A 20416-nucleotide genomic window follows, 5' to 3' on the forward strand; every position below is an offset into this window, starting at 1 on the left:
ATAGGGGAATTGATGAACTGAATTAACAGTAGTGAATGAGTGTGTATGGATGTTTCCCAGTGATGGATTGCAGCTGAAAGGGCATCCGCTGCGTAAAAAAAAACATGCTGGATAAGTTGGTGGTTCATTCTGCTGTGGCGAGCCCGGATTATTAAAGGGACTAAGCCGAAAAGAAAATGAATGAATAAAACTTTGTTACAGTAATCATTCTGCATAAATCTGCAGATTTTTAACAAAATTCTCAGCAGAAATATCACAAAATGTCCACAGATTCCGTCTGGCCCTAATAATAAACCACATTATAACCTCAACCATATACTAATTACATTAGTTATTATTACTCACTAGTTATATTAGTCACACTGTAACAACAACACCTAAAAATAAAGCATATCCAACAAAAAAAATCCAAAAAAATCCAAAATCCAAACAACATTAGTGGGGCAATTGCTGGACTGGGATTAGGACAGAAAGCAGAGATTGGGTTTGAAGAATCTAACTAAGGATCTGAGAGTCCTTGAAGCAAACTCATCTGTGTTGTTTCAAGAAAGCAACCATTCATTTGGGTTGTGTTTCATTTTCAGTGGTTTTTATTTATTTAATCTTCATTTAGTTATTTTATTGAATTATGTGATCATTAGTCATTTATAATTATCATTCATTTTCTTTTCGGCTTAGTCCCTTTATTTATTAGGGGGTGCCACAGAGGAATGAACCGCCAACTTATCCAGCACATTTTACACAGCGGATGCCCTTCCAGCCACAGCCCAACACAAGGAAACACCCACACAGTCTTGCACACACACTACGGCCATTGAGCTTATTCAAGCCCCCTACAGTGCATGTCGTCGGACTGTGGGGGAAACCAGAACACCTGGAGGAAACCCACACCAACAAGGGGAGAACATGCAAACTCCACAAAGAAATGCCGACTGACCCAGCTGGGACTCAAACCAGCGACCTTCTCGCTGAGGCGATTGTGCTACCCACTACGCAACTATGATTATGAACTCTGCTCTTTATCATCAATACTTCACCTCCTGCTTCTGCTGCTCTGGTTTTCTCAGTCAATTCTATATTGATAGGACACTGTTTATTCAGCTGCATACTGCTTAACAGGTTTGGGTTTTGGAAAGTTTGCTGATTTGTCCAGATACCTGGAGGAACTGACATTTTCTGCCAAGATCTGGCATAGAGATGGTGATCTAACAGGCTGGAGATAAGAGTTTATGATGCTGTTAGTGTAACACTTCCCACCCAGAGTGCAGTAATGAACTCACAGTGGGCAGTTGCACATTTAAGATGATTGTTTTATCCTGAAAAGTATGAATGAATTGTTTCAGTAGCTGCACTTGTGCTATGCATGCATTAATTCTCACTATCTTATTCTCTCGAGATTTTTATGCATGAAACAGTAGTATTTTTAACATTGCATCAGTATCATGTATTCAGTACACTATTACTTTTTACACTATTACTATATTACTTTGAACAACGACTTAATAAACAACATATGGTTTCATGTGGACACGTTACACGTGCAAACTTCTAAATCAATGCATAGCATGGTGAATTTAAAAAAAACACATGCTTCACTCACTTCACACATGCATAACCATACAAAACATTAACACACTTCAACACAATTCTTTCTTGTTTCCCACCAGCTTACCTGAAAAAACCTGAATTAATTATTTTAGTAACAGCCCTTGTGTTTTGCATGCATCGACTCTCACTATCTTATTCTCGAGATTTAGTGAGTTCCGTTTTGCACCTCACCACACTACTCTACCGCCACCTGCTGGCTTAATCTAAAACTGCGCTCACTTTATCACAATATCTAGTCAGAAGCAATCTGGTGCTAAATCCTTATTCACATTTCCTTTGTGATGCAATACATTTACTCATTGTGTTACATTGGCACTGCAAGAACACAATTTTGTTTAATGAATATAATGCATTACTCATGAACATGCTGCATCAAAAAAAATTCAGATAAAGCTACAGGTCACACTGGACTTGTCTTCCTGTAGGCACACAAATGCGTCAGCTCGGAAACAAGGTCATGCATCAAGTTTCAAGCTTGGTGAACTATGACCTGCGTGAGACCAATCGAGGATCAAAACATGCGTTTTTGGACAGAAATTTAACATGGAGCAACGTGAAAACAGCACCAATTAATCCTATTTGTCATAGACAATATTTAAACTGGTTTCAAATTGCAACACATGATAAATCACACAGCATGAGACCAAAAGTGCACACTGATTTTAAATGTATTATGACTCGAATTAGTGTAACATCAAAATTGAGCCTTTTGTTCAGAGATTATTTTATTAATCTTTCAGTATAATTGACCATGTCAATGCCAAATTGAAGAAAAACTAAGGTGTGTTTTGTTTTTTTAAATTTGCTGTACAGATAGATTTAGTCAAGGATAAAATTTGTATTTTGATTTCTCCAGACAGTAGTCAGTATAACACACAAGTCATCAGTCTGACTTTGAACAAGGCAATACTAGCCAGTGAAACATCCGACTTTGCACACACGCAACTTGAGCAACGACCCTACAGCCAAGTCAGGTTCTGAGCACACCTCATTTGAGCTGAAAACCCATTTTATTAATGCTGTAATTGCGATTTTGCTTGCAAAAAGCTTTACTTTTAAAGTTCTCTATTACATCTCAAACAGGTGCTTAAAACATTAAGTTGTAGTTCCAGAAATTTGCTTTAGCAAGAGTTCAGAGAGCAAAAGTAAACAAGGCACACATCCAAACCTATTTATATAAACCAATTAAAATAAATAAAGTTCCAAACAAATCCAGAAAGTAGACTGGTTTATTAAAAACAAAATGTTTAGAAACGTACACCCTTAAACGCACAGCCTGGTTTACGCAAACATGCAATTAACTTCTGAGTGGATTGTTCACCAGGGTAAAGACGTGACTTCAACCTCTTCAAAACCATATTGGAATGTTGAGAGCTAATCTGACCCGGACGGGAAACTGACATAGGCCTGACATCCGTACGGAGAGAAGGCTGAATGCTCGATAAAGACAAGGGACTAGGGAGAGGAAGTTTCTCAGCTGTGACAGAGCTCAACACGAGAGGACTAGATACAGTCACTTTCTTAGCCTGAGCATGTGGATGCCTGGATCCAACAGATGTAGAATAAGTTACAGTCACCTTCTGAGTGGGGACAGGACCAACCTCCATAGATAAAGAACCAGTTTCAGTCACCTTCTGAGTGGGGACGGGACCAACCTCCACAGATAAAGAACCAGTTTCAGTCACCTTCTGAGTGGGGACGGGACCAACCTCCACAGATGCAGAACCAGTTTCAGTCACCTTCTGAGTGGGGACGGGACCAACCTCCACAGATGCAGAACCAGTTTTAGTCACCTTCTGAGCGGGGATGGGACCAACCTCCACAAAAAGAGAACCAGTTTCCGTCACCTTCTGAGTGGGGGAAGGACCAATCTCCACAGATACAGAACCAGTTTCAGTCACCTTCTGAGTGGGGGAAGGACCAATCTCCACAGATACAGAACCAGTTTCAGTCACCTTCTGAGTGGGGGAAGGACCAATCTCCACAGATACAGAACCAGTTTCAGTCACCTTCTGAGTGGGGGAAGGACCAGTTTCAGTCACCTTCTGAGTGGGGACAGGACCAACCTCCACAGGTACAGATTCAGTTATCTTTGCAGTAGGGAGAAGGCTGGATATGACAAACAGTGCACCAGAAGAGTTTTTCTCAGTGGGGACAGGACTGGATGCCACAGATTCAGAACCAGTCTCTATCTTCTCAGTGGGGACAGGACCAATCTCCAAAGATACAGAACCAGTTTTCATCACCTCAGTTCCAAACTCCACAGATACAGAACCAGTCTCATGTGGCTTCTCAGTGGGGACAGGACTGGATGCCAAAGATATAGAACCAGTGTCAGTCCCCTTCTGAGTGGGGACAGCACCAACCTCCACAGATATAGAACTAGTGTCAGTCACCTTCTGAGTGGGGACAGGACCAACCTCCACAGATACAGAACCAGTCTCGGTTATCTTCTCAGTGGGGACAGGACCAACCTCCACAGATATAGAACCAGTGTCAGTCACCTTCTGAGTGGGGACAGCACCAACCTCCACAGATATAGAACCAGTGTCAGTCACCTTCTGAGTGGGGACAGGACCAACCTCCACAGATACAGAACCAGTGTCAATCACCTTCTGAGTGGGGACAGGACCAACCTCCACAGATACAGAACCAGTGTCAGTCACCTTCTGAGTGGGTACAGGACCAACCTCCACAGATACAGAACCAGTGTCAGTCACCTTCTGAGTGGGTACAGGACCAACCTCCACAGATACAGAACCAGTTTCAGTCACCTTCTGAGTAGGGACGGCACCAACCTCCACAGATAGAGAACCAGTGTCAGTCACCTTCTGAGTAGGGACGGGACCAACCTCCACAGATACAGAACCAGTGTCAGTCACCTTCTGAGTGGGGACAGGACCAACCTCCACAGATAGAGAACCAGTTTCAGTCACCTTCTGAGTGGGGACAGGACCAACCTCCACAGATACAGAACCAGTGTCAGTCACCTTCTGAGTAGGGACGGGACCAACCTCCACAGATAGAGAACCAGTTTCAGTCACCTTCTGAGTGGGGACAGGACCAACCTCCACAGATACAGAACCAGTTTCAGTTACCTTCTGAGTGGGGACGGCACCAACCTCCACAGATAGAGAACCAGTTTCAGTCACCTTCTGAGTAGGGACGGGACCAATCTCCACAGATAGAGAACCAGTTTCAGTCACCTTCTGAGTAGGGACGGTACCAATCTCCACAGATAGAGAACCAGTTTCAGTCACCTTCTGAGTAGGGACGGGACCAACCTCCACAGATACAGAACCAGTGTCAGTCACCTTCTGTGTAGGGACGGTACCAATCTCCACAGATAGAGAACCAGTTTCAGTCACCTTCCGAGTAGGGACGGTACCAATCTCCACAGATAGAGAACCAGTTTCAGTCACCTTCTGAGTAGGGACGGGACCAACCTCCACAGATACAGAACCAGTGTCAGTCACCTTCTGTGTAGGGACGGTACCAATCTCCACAGATAGAGAACCAGTTTCAGTCACCTTCTGAGTAGGGACGGTACCAATCTCCACAGATAGAGAACCAGTTTCAGTCACCTGAGTAGGGACGGTACCAATCTCCACAGATAGAGAACCAGTTTCAGTCACCTTCTGAGTAGGGACGGGACCAATCTCCACAGATAGAGAACCAGTTTCAGTCACCTTCTGAGTAGGGACGGGACCAATCTCCACAGATAGAGAACCAGTTTCAGTCACCTTCTGAGTGGGGATGGCACCAACCTCCACAGATATAGAACCAGTGTCAGTCACCTTCTTTGTGGGGAGAGGACTGGATGCAAAAGATGTAGAACCAGTTTCAGTCAGCTTCTGAGTGGGGACAGGACCAACCTCCACAGATAAGGAACCAGTTTCGGTCAACTTCTGAGTGGGGACAGGACTGGATGCAGTAGATATAGAACCAGTTTCAGTCAGCTTCTGAGTGGGTACAGGACCAACCTCCACAGATAGAGAACCAGTTTCAGTCACCTTCTGAGTGGGGAAAGGACCAACCTCCACAGATACAGAACCAGTTTCAGTCACCTTCTGAGTGGGGACAGGACCAACCTCCACAGATACAGAACCAGTTTCAGTCATCTTCTCTGTGGGGAGAGGACTGGATGCAAAAGATGTAGAACCAGTTTCAGTCAGCTTCTGAGTGGGTACAGGACCAATCTCCACAGATACAGAACCAGTCTCGGTTATCTTCGTAGTGGGGAAAGGACCAACCTCCACAGATACAGAACCAGTCTGGGTTACCTTCTGAGTGGGGACAGGACCAACCTCCACAGATACAGAACCAGTCTCGGTTATCTTCTCAGTGGGGACAGGACCAACCTCCACAGATAAGGAACCAGTTTCGGTCAACTTCTGAGTGGGGACAGGACTGGATGCAGTAGATATAGAACCAGTTTCAGTCAGCTTCTGAGTGGGTACAGGACCAACCTCCACAGATAGAGAACCAGTTTCAGTCACCTTCTGAGTGGGGAAAGGACCAACCTCCACAGATACAGAACCAGTTTCAGTCACCTTCTGAGTGGGGACAGGACCAACCTCCACAGATACAGAACCAGTTTCAGTTACTTTCTCAGTGGGTACAGGACCAATCTCCACAGATCCAGAACCAGTCTCGGTTATCTTCTGAGTGGGTACAGGACCAATCTCCACAGATACAGAACCAGTCTCGGTTATCTTCTGAGTGGGTGCAGGAACAATCTCCACAGATAGAGAACCAGTCTCGGTTATCTTCTGAGTGGGTACAGGACCAACCTCCACAGATAGAGAACCAGTTTCAGTCACCTTCTGAGTGGGGACAGGACCAACCTCCACAGATACAGAACCAGTTTCAGTCATCTTCTCTGTGGGGAGAGGACTGGATGCAAAAGATGTAGAACCAGTTTCAGTCAGCTTCTGAGTGGGTACAGGACCAATCTCCACAGATACAGAACCAGTCTCGGTTATCTTCGTAGTGGGGAAAGGACCAACCTCCACAGATACAGAACCAGTCTGGGTTATCTTCTGAGTGGGTACAGGAACAACCTCCACAGATACAGAACCAGTCTCGGTTATCTTCTCAGTGGGGACAGGACCAACCTCCACAGATAAGGAACCAGTTTCGGTCAACTTCTGAGTGGGTACAGGACCAATCTCCACAGATACAGAACCAGTCTCGGTTATCTTCGTAGTGGGGAAAGGACCAACCTCCACAGATACAGAACCAGTCTGGGTTACCTTCTGAGTGGGGACAGGACCAACCTCCACAGATACAGAACCAGTCTCGGTTATCTTCTCAGTGGGGACAGGACCAACCTCCACAGATAAGGAACCAGTTTCGGTCAACTTCTGAGTGGGGACAGGACTGGATGCAGTAGATATAGAACCAGTTTCAGTCAGCTTCTGAGTGGGTACAGGACCAACCTCCACAGATAGAGAACCAGTTTCAGTCACCTTCTGAGTGGGGAAAGGACCAACCTCCACAGATACAGAACCAGTTTCAGTCACCTTCTGAGTGGGGACAGGACCAACCTCCACAGATACAGAACCAGTTTCAGTTACTTTCTCAGTGGGTACAGGACCAATCTCCACAGATCCAGAACCAGTCTCGGTTATCTTCTGAGTGGGTACAGGACCAATCTCCACAGATACAGAACCAGTCTCGGTTATCTTCTGAGTGGGTGCAGGAACAATCTCCACAGATAGAGAACCAGTCTCGGTTATCTTCTGAGTGGGTGCAGGAACAATCTCCACAGATAGAGAACCAGTTTCGGTCAACTTCTGAGTGGGGACAGGACTGGATGCAGTAGATATAGAACCAGTTTCAGTCAGCTTCTGAGTGGGGAAAGGACCAGTCTCAGTTATCTTCTGAGTGGGGACAGGACCAACCTCCACAGATATAGAACCAGTTTCTGTCATCTTCTCAGTGGGGACAGGACCAATCTCCAAATATACAGAACCAGCCTCATGTTGCTTCTCAGTGGGGACAGGACTGAATGCCAAAGGTACAGAACCAGATTCAGTTACCCTCGCAGTAGGGAGGAGGCTGGATATGACAAATAGTGCACCAGTAGAGTTTATTTTCTCAGGGGGTACAGGACTGGATGGCACAGATATAGAACCAGTCTCTTTTATCTTCTCAGTGGGGACAGGACCAATCTCCACAGATAAAGAACCAGTCCCAGTTAGCTTTTCAGTGGGTACAGAACTGGATGCAATTATAGAAGCAGTTTCAGTTATCTTCTGAGTGGGTACAGGAACAACCTCCACAGATAGAGAACCAGTTTCAGTCAACTTCTTAGTGGGGACAGGACCAACCTCCAAATATACAGAACCAGTCTCAGCCAGCTTTTGAGTGGGTACAGGAACAATATCCACAGATACAGAACCAGTTTCAGTCACCTTCTGAGTGGGGAAAGTACCAATCTCCAAAGAAACAGAACCACTCTCAGTTATCTTCTCAGTAGGGAAAGGACCAATCTCCACAGATACAGAACCAGTGTCGGTTATCTTCTGAGTGGGTACAGGACCAACCTCCACAGATAAGGAACCAGTTTCAGTCACCTTCTGAGTGGGGACAGGACCAACCTCCACAGATACAGAACCAGTTTCAGTCACCTTCTGAGTGGGGACAGGACCAACCTCCACAGATACAGAACCAGTCTCAGTTATCTTCTGAGTGGGTACAGGAACAACCTCCACAGATACAGAACCAGTTTCAGTCACCTTCTGTGTGGGGAAAGAACCAACCTCCACAGATAAAGAACCAGTCTCAGTCAGCTTCTGAGTGGGGACAGGACCAATCTCCACAGATAGAGAACCAGTTTCAGTCAACTTCTTAGTGGGGACGGGACCAACCTCCAAATATACAGAACCAGTCTCAGCCAGCTTTTGAGTGGGTACAGGAACAATATCCACAGATACAGAACCAGTTTCTGTCACCTTCTGAGTGGGGAAAGTACCAATCTCCAAAGAAACAGAACCACTCTCAGTTATCTTCTCAGTGGGGAAAGGACCAATCTCCACAGATACAGAACTAGTGTCGGTTATCTTCTGAGTGGGTACAGGACCAACCTCCACAGATACAGAACCAGTTTCTGTCACCTTCTGAGTGGGGAAAGTACCAATCTCCAAAGAAACAGAACCACTCTCAGTTATCTTCTCAGTGGGGAAAGGACCAATCTCCACAGATACAGAACTAGTGTCGGTTATCTTCTGAGTGGGTACGGGACCAACCTCCACAGATACAGAACCAGTTTCTGTTATCTTCTCAGTGGGGACAGGACCAATCTCCAAAGAAACAGAACCAGTCTCGGTCATCTTCTGAGTGGGGACAGGACCAACCTCCACAGATAAGGAACCAGTTTCAGTCACCTTCTGAGTGGGTGCAGGAACAATCTCCACAGATACAGAACCAGTTTCAGTCACCTTCTGAGTGGGGAAAGAACCAACCTCTACAGATACAGAACCAGTCTCGGTTATCTTCGTAGTGGGTACAGGACCAACCTCCACAGATCCAGAACCAGTCTCGGTTATCTTCGTAGTGGGGAAAGGACCAACCTCCACAGATACAGAACCAGTCTCGGTTATCTTCTGAGTGGGTACAGGAACAACCTCCACAGATACAGAACCAGTTTCAGTCACCTTCTGAGTGGGGAAAGGACCAATCTCCATAGATACAGAACCAGTCTCGGTTATCTTCTGAGTGGGTACAGGAACAACCTCCACAGATACAGAACCAGTTTCAGTCATCTTCTCTGTGGGGACAGGACCAACCTCCACAGATACAGAACCAGTTTCAGTCATCTTCTCTGTGGGGACAGGACCAACCTCCACAGATAAGGAACCAGTTTCAGTCATCTTCTCTGTGGGTACAAGACCAACCTCCACAGATCCAGAACCAGTCTCGGTTATCCTCTCTGTGGGGACAGGACTGGATGCAATAGATATAGAACCAGTTTCAGTCAGCTTCTGAGTGGGTACAGGACCAATCTCCACAGATACAGAACCAGTCTCGGTTATCTTCTGAGTGGGTACAAGACCAACCTCCACAGACACAGAACCAGTCTCGGTCACCTTCTGAGTGGGGAAAAGACCAACCTCCACAGATACAGAACCAGTGTCTGTTATCTTCTGAGTGGGTACAGGAACAACCTCAGATACAGAACCAGTTTCAGTCATCTTCTCTGTGGGGAGAGGACTGGATGCAAAAGATATAGAACCAGTTTCAGTCAGCTTCTGAGTGGGGACAGGACCAACCTCCACAGATACAGAACCAGTTTCAGTCATCTTCTCTGTGGGGAGAGGACTGGATGCAATAGATATAGAACCAGTTTCAGTCAGCTTCTGAGTGGGTACAGGACCAATCTCCACAGATACAGAACCAGTTTCAGTCATCTCTGTGGGGACAGGACCAACCTCCACAGATACAGAACCAGTTTCAGTCATCTTCTCTGTGGGGACAGGACCAACCTCCACAGATAAGAAACCAGTTTCAGTCACCTTCTGCGTGGGGAAAGAACCCACCTCCACAGATACAGAACCAGTCTCGGTTATCTTCTGAGTGGGTGCAGGAACAACTTCCACAGATACAGAACCAGTTTCAGTCACCTTCTGCGTGGGGAAAGAACCAACCTCCACAGATACAGAACCAGTCTCGGTTATCTTCTGAGTGGGTACAGGACCAACCTCCACAGATCCAGAACCAGTCTCGGTTATCTTCGTAGTGGGGAAAGGACCAACCTCCACAGATACAGAACCAGTCTCGGTTATCTTCTGAGTGGGTACAGGACCAACCTCCACAGATACAGAACCAGTCTCGGTTATCCTCTCTGTGGGGACAGGACTGGATGCAATAGATATAGAACCAGTTTCAGTCAGCTTCTGAGTGGGTACAGGAACAACCTCCACAGATACAGAACCAGTTTCTGTCACCTTCTGAGTCGGGAAAGGACCAACCTCTACAGATACAGAACCAGTCTCGGTTATCTTCTGAGTGGGTACAGGACCAACCTCCACAGATACAGAACCAGTTTCAGTCACCTTCTGAGTGGGGACAGGACCAACCTCCACAGATAAGGAACCAGTTTCTGTCACCTTCTGAGTCGGGAAAGGACCAACCTCTACAGATACAGAACCAGTCTCGGTTATCTTCTGAGTGGGTACAGGAACAACCTCCACAGATCCAGAACCAGTCTCGGTTATCTTCTGAGTGGGTGCAGGAACAACCTCCACAGATACAGAACCAGTTTCAGTCACCTTCTGCGTGGGGAAAGAACCAACCTCCACAGATACAGAACCAGTCTCGGTTATCTTCTGAGTGGGTACAGGACCAATCTCCACAGATACAGAACCAGTTTCAGTCAGCTTATCTGTGGAGGTTGGTCCTGTCCCCACAGAGAAGGAACCAGTTTCTGTCATCTTCTGAGTGGGTACAGGACCAACCTCCACAGATCCAGAACCAGTCTCGGTTATCCTCTCTGTGGGGACAGGACTGGATGCAATAGATATAGAACCAGTTTCAGTCAGCTTCTGAGTGGGTACAGGAACAACCTCCACAGATACAGAACCAGTCTCAGTCAGCTTCTGAGTGGGGAAAGGACCAACCTCCACAGATACAGAATCAGTGTCTGTTATCTTCTGAGTGGGTACAGGAACAACCTCCACAGATACAGAACCAGTTTCAGTCACCTTCTGAGTGGGGAAAGAACCAACCTCCACAGATACAGAACCAGTCTCAGTCAGCTTCTGAGTGGGTACAGGACCAGTCTCGGTTATCTTCTGAGTGGGTACAGGAACAACCTCCACAGATACAGAACCAGTTTCAGTCACCTTCTGCGTGGGGAAAGAACCAACCTCCACAGATACAGAACCAGTCTCGGTTATCTTCTGAGTGGGTACAGGAACAACCTCCACAGATACAGAACCAGTCTCAGTCAGCTTCTGAGTGGGGACAGGACCAATCTCCACAGATAAGGAGCCAGTTTCTGTCACCTTCTGAGTCGGGAAAGGACCAACCTCTACAGATACAGAACCAGTGTCTGTTATCTTCTGAGTGGGTACAGGACCAACCTCCACAGATACAGAACCAGTTTCAGTCATCTTCTGAGTGGGGACAGGACCAACCTCCACAGATAAGGAACCAGTTTCAGTCACCTTCTGAGTGGGTACAGGAACAACCTCCACAGATACAGAACCAGTCTCAGTCAGCTTCTGAGTGGGTGCAGGAACAATCTCCACAGATATAGAACCAGTTTCAGTCACCTTCTGAGTGGGGAAAGGACCAATCTCCACAGATACAGAACCAGTCTCAGTCAGCTTCTGAGTGGGTGCAGGACCAATCTCCACAGATATAGAACCAGTTTCAGTCAGCTTCTGAGTGGGTGCAGGACCAATCTCCACAGATATAGAACCAGTTTCAGTCACCTTCTGAGTGGGTACAGGACCAACCTCCACAGATACAGAACCAGTCTCAGTCAGCTTCTGAGTGGGTGCAGGAACAATCTCCACAGATAGAGAACCAGTTTCAGTCACCTTCTGAGTGGGGAAAGGACCAATCTCCACAGATACAGAACCAGTCTCGGTCAGCTTCTGAGTGGGGAAAGGACCAATCTCCACAGATAAGGAACCAGTTTCTGTCACCTTCTGAGTCGGGAAAGGACCAACCTCTACAGATACAGAACCAGTGTCTGTTATCTTCTGAGTGGGTACAGGACCAACCTCCACAGATACAGAACCAGTCTCGGTTATCTTCTGAGTGGGTACAGGAACAACCTCCACAGATACAGAACCAGTCTCAGTCAGCTTCTGAGTGGGGACAGGACCAATCTCCACAGATAAGGAGCCAGTTTCTGTCACCTTCTGAGTCGGGAAAGGACCAACCTCTACAGATACAGAACCAGTGTCTGTTATCTTCTGAGTGGGTACAGGACCAACCTCCACAGATACAGAACCAGTTTCAGTCATCTTCTGAGTGGGGACAGGACCAACCTCCACAGATAAGGAACCAGTTTCAGTCACCTTCTGAGTGGGTACAGGAACAAACTCCACAGATACAGAACCAGTTTCAGTCACTTTCTGAGTGGGTACAGGAACAACCTCCACAGATACAGAACCAGTCTCAGTCAGCTTCTGAGTGGGTGCAGGAACAATCTCCACAGATATAGAACCAGTTTCAGTCACCTTCTGAGTGGGGAAAGGACCAATCTCCACAGATACAGAACCAGTCTCGGTTATCTTCTGAGTGGGTACAGGACCAACCTCCACAGATACAGAACCAGTCTCAGTCAGCTTCTGAGTGGGTGCAGGACCAATCTCCACAGATATAGAACCAGTTTCAGTCAGCTTCTGAGTGGGTGCAGGACCAATCTCCACAGATATAGAACCAGTTTCAGTCACCTTCTGAGTGGGTACAGGACCAACCTCCACAGATACAGAACCAGTCTCAGTCAGCTTCTGAGTGGGTGCAGGAACAATCTCCACAGATAGAGAACCAGTTTCAGTCACCTTCTGAGTGGGGAAAGGACCAATCTCCACAGATACAGAACCAGTCTCGGTTATCTTCTGAGTGGGTACAGGAACAACCTCCACAGATACAGAACCAGTTTCAGTCATCTTCTCTGTGGGGACAGGACCAACCTCCACAGATACAGAACCAGTTTCAGTCATCTTCTCTGTGGGGACAGGACCAACCTCCACAGATACAGAACCAGTTTCAGTCATCTTCTCTGTGGGGACAGGACCAACCTCCACAGATACAGAACCAGTTTCAGTCATCTTCTCTGTGGGGACAGGACCAACCTCCACAGATACAGAACCAGTTTCAGTCATCTTCTCTGTGGGGACAGGACCAACCTCCACAGATACAGAACCAGTTTCAGTCATCTTCTCTGTGGGGACAGGACCAACCTCCACAGATAAGGAACCAGTTTCTGTCACATTCTGAGTGGGGAAAGGACCAACCTCTACAGATACAGAACCAGTCAGCTTCTGAGTGGGGATAGGACCAACCTCCACAGATACAGAACCAGTTTCAGTCACCTTCTGCGTGGGGAAAGAACCAACCTCCACAGATACAGAACCAGTCTCAGTCAGCTTCTGAGTGGGGACAGGACCAATCTCCACAGATAAGGAACCAGTTTCAGTCACCTTCTGAGTGGGTACAGGAACAACCTCCACAGATACAGAACCAGTTTCAGTCACCTTCTGAGTGGGGAGAGAACCAATCTCCACTAATACAGAACCAGTGTTTGTTATCTTCTGAGTGGGTACAGGACCAACCTCCACAGATCCAGAACCAGTCTCGGTTATCTTCTGAGTGGGTACAGGAACAACCTCCACAGATAAGGAACCAGTTTCTGTCATCTTCTGAGTGGGTACAGGACCAACCTCCACAGATCCAGAACCAGTCTCGGTTATCCTCTCTGTGGGGACAGGACTGGATGCAATAGATATAGAACCAGTTTCAGTCAGCTTCTGAGTGGTTACAGGAACAACCTCCACAGATACAGAACCAGTCTCAGTCAGCTTCTGAGTGGGTGCAGGAACAATCTCCACAGATATAGAACCAGTTTCAGTCACCTTCTGAGTGGAGAAAGGACCAACCTCCACAGATACAGAACCAGTCTCGGTTATCTTCTGAGTGGGTGCAGGAACAACTTCCACAGATACAGAACCAGTTTCAGTCACCTTCTGCGTGGGGAAAGAACCAACCTCCACAGATACAGAACCAGTCTCGGTTATCTTCTGAGTGGGTACAGGACCAACCTCCACAGATCCAGAACCAGTCTCTGTTATCTTCGTAGTGGGGAAAGGACCAACCTCCACAGATACAGAACCAGTCTCGGTTATCTTCTGAGTGGGTACAGGACCAACCTCCACAGATACAGAACCAGTCTCGGTTATCCTCTCTGTGGGGACAGGACTGGATGCAATAGATATAGAACCAGTTTCAGTCAGCTTCTGAGTGGGTACAGGAACAACCTCCACAGATAAGGAACCAGTTTCTGTCACCTTCTGAGTCGGGAAAGGACCAACCTCCACAGATACAGAACCAGTCTCGGTTATCTTTTGAGTGGGTACAGGAACAACCTCCACAGATACAGAACCAGTTTCAGTCACCTTCTGCGTGGGGAAAGAACCAACCTCCACAGATTCAGAACCAGTCTCAGTCAGCTTCTGAGTGGGGAAAGGACCAACCTCCACAGATACAGAACCAGTCTCAGTCAGCTTCTGAGTGGGGAAAGGACCAACCTCCACAGATACAGAACCAGTGTCTGTTATCTTCTGAGTGGGTACAGGAACAACCTCCACAGATACAGAACCAGTCTCGGTTATCTTCTGAGTGGGTACAGGAACAACCTCCACAGATACAGAACCAGTCTCGGTTATCTTCTGAGTGGGTACAGGACCAATCTCCACAGATACAGAACCAGTCTCGGTTATCTTCTGAGTGGGTACAGGAACAACCTCCACAGATACAGAACCAGTTTCAGTCATCTTCTCTGTGGGGACAGGACTGGATGCAATAGATATAGAACCAGTTTCAGTCAGCTTCTGAGTGGGTAAAGGAACAACCTCCACAGATACAGAACCAGTTTCAGTCACCTTCTGCGTGGGGAAAGAACCAACCTCCACAGATACAGAACCAGTCTCGGTTATCTTCTGAGTGGGTGCAGGAACAACCTCCACAGATACAGAACCAGTTTCAGTCACCTTCTGCGTGGGGAAAGAACCAACCTCCACAGATACAGAACCAGTCTCGGTTATCTTCTGAGTGGGTACAGGACCAACCTCCACAGATAAGGAACCAGTTTCTGTCATCTTCTGAGTGGGTACAGGACCAACCTCCACAGATCCAGAACCAGTCTCGGTTATCCTCTCTGTGGGGACAGGACTGGATGCAATAGATATAGAACCAGTTTCAGTCAGCTTCTGAGTGGGTACAGGAACAACCTCCACAGATACAGAACCAGTTTTAGTCACCTTCTGAGTGGGGAAAGAACCAACCTCCACAGATACAGAACCAGTCTCAGTCAGCTTCTGAGTGGGTACAGGACCAGTCTCGGTTATCTTCTGAGTGGGTACAGGAAGAACCTCCACAGATACAGAACCAGTTTCAGTCACCTTCTGCGTGGGGAAAGAACCAACCTCCACAGATACAGAACCAGTCTCAGTCAGCTTCTGAGTGGGGACAGGACCAATCTCCACAGATAAGGAACCAGTTTCTGTCACCTTCTGCGTGGGGAAAGAACCAACCTCCACAGATACAGAACCAGTCTCAGTCAGCTGAGTGGGGAAAGGACCAACCTCCACAGATACAGAACCAGTCTCAGTCAGCTTCTGAGTGGGGAAAGGACCAACCTCCACAGATACAGAACCAGTGTCTGTTATCTTCTGAGTGGGTACAGGAACAACCTCCACAGATACAGAACCAGTCTCGGTTATCTTCTGAGTGGGTACAGGAACAACCTCCACAGATACAGAACCAGTCTCGGTTATCTTCTGAGTGGGTACAGGACCAATCTCCACAGATACAGAACCAGTGTCTGTTATCTTCTGAGTTGGTACAGGACCAACCTCCACAGATACAGAACCAGTCTCAGTCAGCTTCTGAGTGGGGACAGGACCAATCTCCACAGATAAGGAGCCAGTTTCTGTCACCTTCTGAGTCGGGAAAGGACCAACCTCTACAGATACAGAACCAGTGTCTGTTATCTTCTGAGTGGGTACAGGACCAACCTCCACAGATACAGAACCAGTTTCAGTCATCTTCTGAGTGGGGACAGGACCAACCTCCACAGATAAGGAACCAGTTTCAGTCACCTTCTGAGTGGGTACAGGAACAACCTCCACAGATACAGAACCAGTTTCAGTCACCTTCTGAGTGGGTACAGGAACAACCTCCACAGATACAGAACCAGTCTCAGTCAGCTTCTGAGTGGGTGCAGGAACAATCTCCACAGATATAGAACCAGTTTCAGTCACCTTCTGAGTGGGGAAAGGACCAATCTCCACAGATACAGAACCAGTCTCGGTTATCTTCTGAGTGGGTACAGGACCAACCTCCACAGATACAGAACCAGTCTCAGTCAGCTTCTGAGTGGGTGCAGGACCAATCTCCACAGATATAGAACCAGTTTCAGTCAGCTTCTGAGTGGGTGCAGGACCAATCTCCACAGATATAGAACCAGTTTCAGTCACCTTCTGAGTGGGTACAGGACCAACCTCCACAGATACAGAACCAGTCTCAGTCAGCTTCTGAGTGGGTGCAGGAACAATCTCCACAGATAGAGAACCAGTTTCAGTCACCTTCTGAGTGGGGAAAGGACCAATCTCCACAGATACAGAACCAGTCTCGGTTATCTTCTGAGTGGGTACAGGAACAACCTCCACAGATACAGAACCAGTTTCAGTCATCTTCTCTGTGGGGACAGGACCAACCTCCACAGATACAGAACCAGTTTCAGTCATCTTCTCTGTGGGGACAGGACCAACCTCCACAGATACAGAACCAGTTTCAGTCATCTTCTCTGTGGGGACAGGACCAACCTCCACAGATAAGGAACCAGTTTCTGTCACATTCTGAGTGGGGAAAGGACCAACCTCTACAGATACAGAACCAGTCAGCTTCTGAGTGGGGATAGGACCAACCTCCACAGATACAGAACCAGTCACCTTCTGCGTGGGGAAAGAACCAACCTCCACAGATACAGAACCAGTCTCAGTCAGCTTCTGAGTGGGGACAGGACCAATCTCCACAGATAAGGAACCAGTTTCAGTCACCTTCTGAGTGGGTACAGGAACAACCTCCACAGATACAGAACCAGTTTCAGTCACCTTCTGAGTGGGGAGAGAACCAATCTCCACTAATACAGAACCAGTGTTTGTTATCTTCTGAGTGGGTACAGGACCAACCTCCACAGATCCAGAACCAGTCTCGGTTATCTTCTGAGTGGGTACAGGAACAACCTCCACAGATAAGGAACCAGTTTCTGTCATCTTCTGAGTGGGTACAGGACCAACCTCCACAGATCCAGAACCAGTCTCGGTTATCCTCTCTGTGGGGACAGGACTGGATGCAATAGATATAGAACCAGTTTCAGTCAGCTTCTGAGTGGTTACAGGAACAACCTCCACAGATACAGAACCAGTCTCAGTCAGCTTCTGAGTGGGTGCAGGAACAATCTCCACAGATATAGAACCAGTTTCAGTCACCTTCTGAGTGGGGAAAGGACCAATCTCCACAGATACAGAACCAGTCTCGGTTATCTTCTGAGTGGGTACAGGACCAACCTCCACAGATACAGAACCAGTCTCAGTCAGCTTCTGAGTGGGTGCAGGACCAATCTCCACAGATATAGAACCAGTTTCAGTCACCTTCTGAGTGGGGAAAGGACCAATCTCCACAGATAAAGAACCAGTCTCAGTCAGCTTCTGAGTGGGTACAGGAACAATCTCCACAGATACAGAACCAGTCTCAGTCAGCTTCTGAGTGGGGAGAGGACCAATCTCCACAGATACAGAACCAGTCTCAGTCAGCTTCTGAGTGGGGAGAGGACCAATCTCCACAGATACAGAACCAGTCTCTGTTATCTTCTGAGTGGGTACAGGACTGGATGCAATAGATATAGAACCAGTTTCAGTCATCTTCTCAGTGGGGAAAGGACCAATCTCCACAGAACCAGTTTCAGTCACCTTCTGAGCAGGGACAGGACCAATCTCCACAGATATAGTCTCAGTTAGCTTCTCAGTAGGTACAGGACCAATCTCCACAGATACAGAACCAGTCTCACTAAGCTTCGCAGTGGGTACAGGACCAATCTCCACAGATAGAGAACCAGTCTCCGTGTGCTTCTCAGTGGGTATAGGACTGGATGCTACAATTATGGAACCAGTCTCCACAAAAAGGGGTCTAGAATCAATCAGCTTCTCAGTACGAAGAGTGCTGGATGCCATAGAAGGGGGACTAGATGCAGCAGGCAGGGAGGTGGACTCATCAAAAGGGGGACTGGATTCAGTCAGATTCTTAGATGGAGCAGGTAGAGGGCTGGACACCACAGGGATAGGACTAGATGCAGCAGACAAAGAGTTGGACTTTACAAAAGTGGGGATAGACTCAGTCTGTTTCTCAATCTTAGAAATTGGGAGAACAGTCTCCTGAGCAGAGAGACAACTGGACAATCTCAACTTTGTATCAGCCTTAGCCAGCACAGGACTAGACTCCTTGGTGATATGGGGGCTAGAAACTTCAAGTGGGTAAGGGATAGAGCCATTTAACTTCCCAACAACGCCTAGAACAAAGAGACTTAAATAAGTTGCAATTTTTTTCCCCCATGGTCTAGTATTAAGTGTAATAATTTACCTCTTTGGATAACTATCCCAGTCGTATTCTTTAAAGAAAGCAAAACCGCCAAGTTACACTTTCCTACCACTGGCTGTGATGGATTTTCAGAGTCTGTAGTAGGGAAAAACAAAAAAGTTAATTTCTCATCAAGGTAACTACATATTGTGTGCAATACCATCATTATCATAGTTGCAAACCTTTGCCCTCCAAGTCAACTTGTTTAACACCACTTCGGTGGAAAGGACAACCGATTGGAGAAGTACATCCTGAAGACAAAGTGTCAGGTTAAACAGGAATACTGCATGTGTACGCATTTTGATAAATGAAAAAGTATAAGCAATTTTACCATTAAGCACTAACGTGTACCAAAGAATCGCCCCAACCACATATTTACAAATCACCATCTTGACTGCAGATTGAACAAGTCAACCCAGTCCTGCTTTCAGACAGCTAACCAAGGGATTTAAAATATTCCAAATTTCCACCACCTGGGTTTCTTGTTAAGGTGAAATTAATGTCAGGTGACCTACTTGTTAACTCTCTAATGAACCCATTGGTTGGATAAAAACTCTTTAAAGCACAGTATAATTGATCTCCAATGCAAGAAACATGCCTATTCATAGGGCCAGAGAAGTCAAGCTTATTTTTCAATTTGAAGACCAGTGTTTGGGAGGCCACACAATTTTTTTTCTACCTAAAATAATAAGAATCTTTGAACTTATAAGCAACTTCATTATATTTCTAGTTTCAAGAAAAATCAGTAGCTTCTCTGCATGTTATTTGCTAACGTGTTTCTGGTAAGTTTAGCTCCAGCCCAAATCAAACATAACTGAACAAACTAATCAAGTTCTTTTTTTGAAACTTCCAAGAAGGTTTGTTGAGGCAAGTTGGAGCTAAACTCTGCTGGGACACTAGTACTCCAGGAAAAAGTTTGGTGAGCCATAGTCTAAACCAGGGGTCACCAAATTTATTCCTAGAGAGCCAGTCTGCAAATTCTAGCTCCAACTCTAATTAAACTAAAGCTAATCAAGGTCTTACTAAGTATACTTGAAACACCCAAGAAGTTTTGTTGATTCAAATTGGAGCTAAACCTTGCATGGCACCAGCCCTCCAGGAACTGGATTGGTGACCCCTGGTCCAAGACATTATTATAGTTATTTAGTATAGACAGTTCTTAGACAGAAGGAAATATCAATAACTGGTTATTTTTAAGAGACAGACATATTTAACCCATTTCTGGAAAACTTATTAAAAATACCACATTTACTTAATAGAATAGTTCAGACACTTTCAGCACTTAAGGTACACAATTCAATAACTATTAAATAAGTCACTTTTGTACATGGAAAAGTCTTTATGTAAGTCAGATAATGTCAAACAATATATCACAATTTAATTCATAAGTCTTACTAACTTTATCTTTCATACAACACATTGGTGTAGTTAG

The 20416-nt window shown here is 46.4% G+C and overlaps 2 protein-coding genes and 1 long non-coding RNA gene across 10 annotated transcripts in view; 1 reads left to right on the forward strand and 2 right to left on the reverse strand.

Moving 5' to 3' along the window:
* tfr2 (transferrin receptor 2) overlaps positions 1-20416 on the reverse strand; it is a 1009002-nt gene that overhangs the window by 479651 nt on the left and 508935 nt on the right. The gene's annotated exons all lie outside the window — the stretch shown is intronic.
* LOC147838301 (uncharacterized) lies at positions 1412-5696 on the forward strand. 2 transcript variants are annotated; one of them, XR_015524171.1, is made up of 3 exons: positions 1412-3390; positions 3641-3843; positions 3941-5679. It is a non-coding gene; the product is annotated as an uncharacterized LOC147838301 (long non-coding RNA). The 2 variants fall into 2 exon arrangements; XR_015524170.1 differs by having other exon boundaries at positions 2012-3390; positions 3641-3892; positions 3947-5696.
* Positions 2820-19407, reverse strand: LOC137489063 (uncharacterized). Of its 7 annotated transcripts, none has more exons than XM_087307846.1 (5): positions 19316-19407; positions 19167-19235; positions 18988-19080; positions 16041-18916; positions 2820-15578 (listed from the first exon to the last, which is right to left on the reverse strand). In XM_087307846.1, exons 1-5 carry the CDS (start codon positions 19371-19373, stop codon positions 2856-2858), a joined length of 15819 nt encoding a protein of 5272 aa, XP_087163972.1. In that variant the 5' UTR covers positions 19374-19407; the 3' UTR covers positions 2820-2855. The 7 variants fall into 7 exon arrangements, with proteins under 7 accessions (XP_087163972.1, XP_087163968.1, XP_087163969.1 ...); XM_087307842.1 differs by having other exon boundaries at positions 2820-14606; positions 14661-18916; XM_087307843.1 differs by having other exon boundaries at positions 2820-11480; positions 11535-18916.

This window comes from Danio rerio, chromosome 23 (genome assembly GCF_052040795.2).
Source record: "Danio rerio strain M-AB ecotype USA chromosome 23, GRCz13ab, whole genome shotgun sequence".
Taxonomy (NCBI): Eukaryota; Metazoa; Chordata; class Actinopteri; order Cypriniformes; family Danionidae; genus Danio; species Danio rerio.

What these genes read in the sequence shown, in the direction of transcription:
- LOC137489063 (XM_087307841.1), bottom strand. Translation starts at nt 19,373, where the DNA reads ATGGTGATTTGTAAATATGTGGTTGGGGCGATTCTTTGGTACACGTTA. An exon ending in GTACACGTTAGTGCTTAATG is followed by an intron (nt 19,236 to 19,315) that starts GTAAAATTGCTT and finishes CTTTGTCTTCAG; the next exon opens with GATGTACTTCTCCAATCGGT. An exon ending in TGGGATAGTTATCCAAAGAG is followed by an intron (nt 18,917 to 18,987) that starts GTAAATTATTAC and finishes TCTTTGTTCTAG; the next exon opens with GCGTTGTTGGGAAGTTAAAT.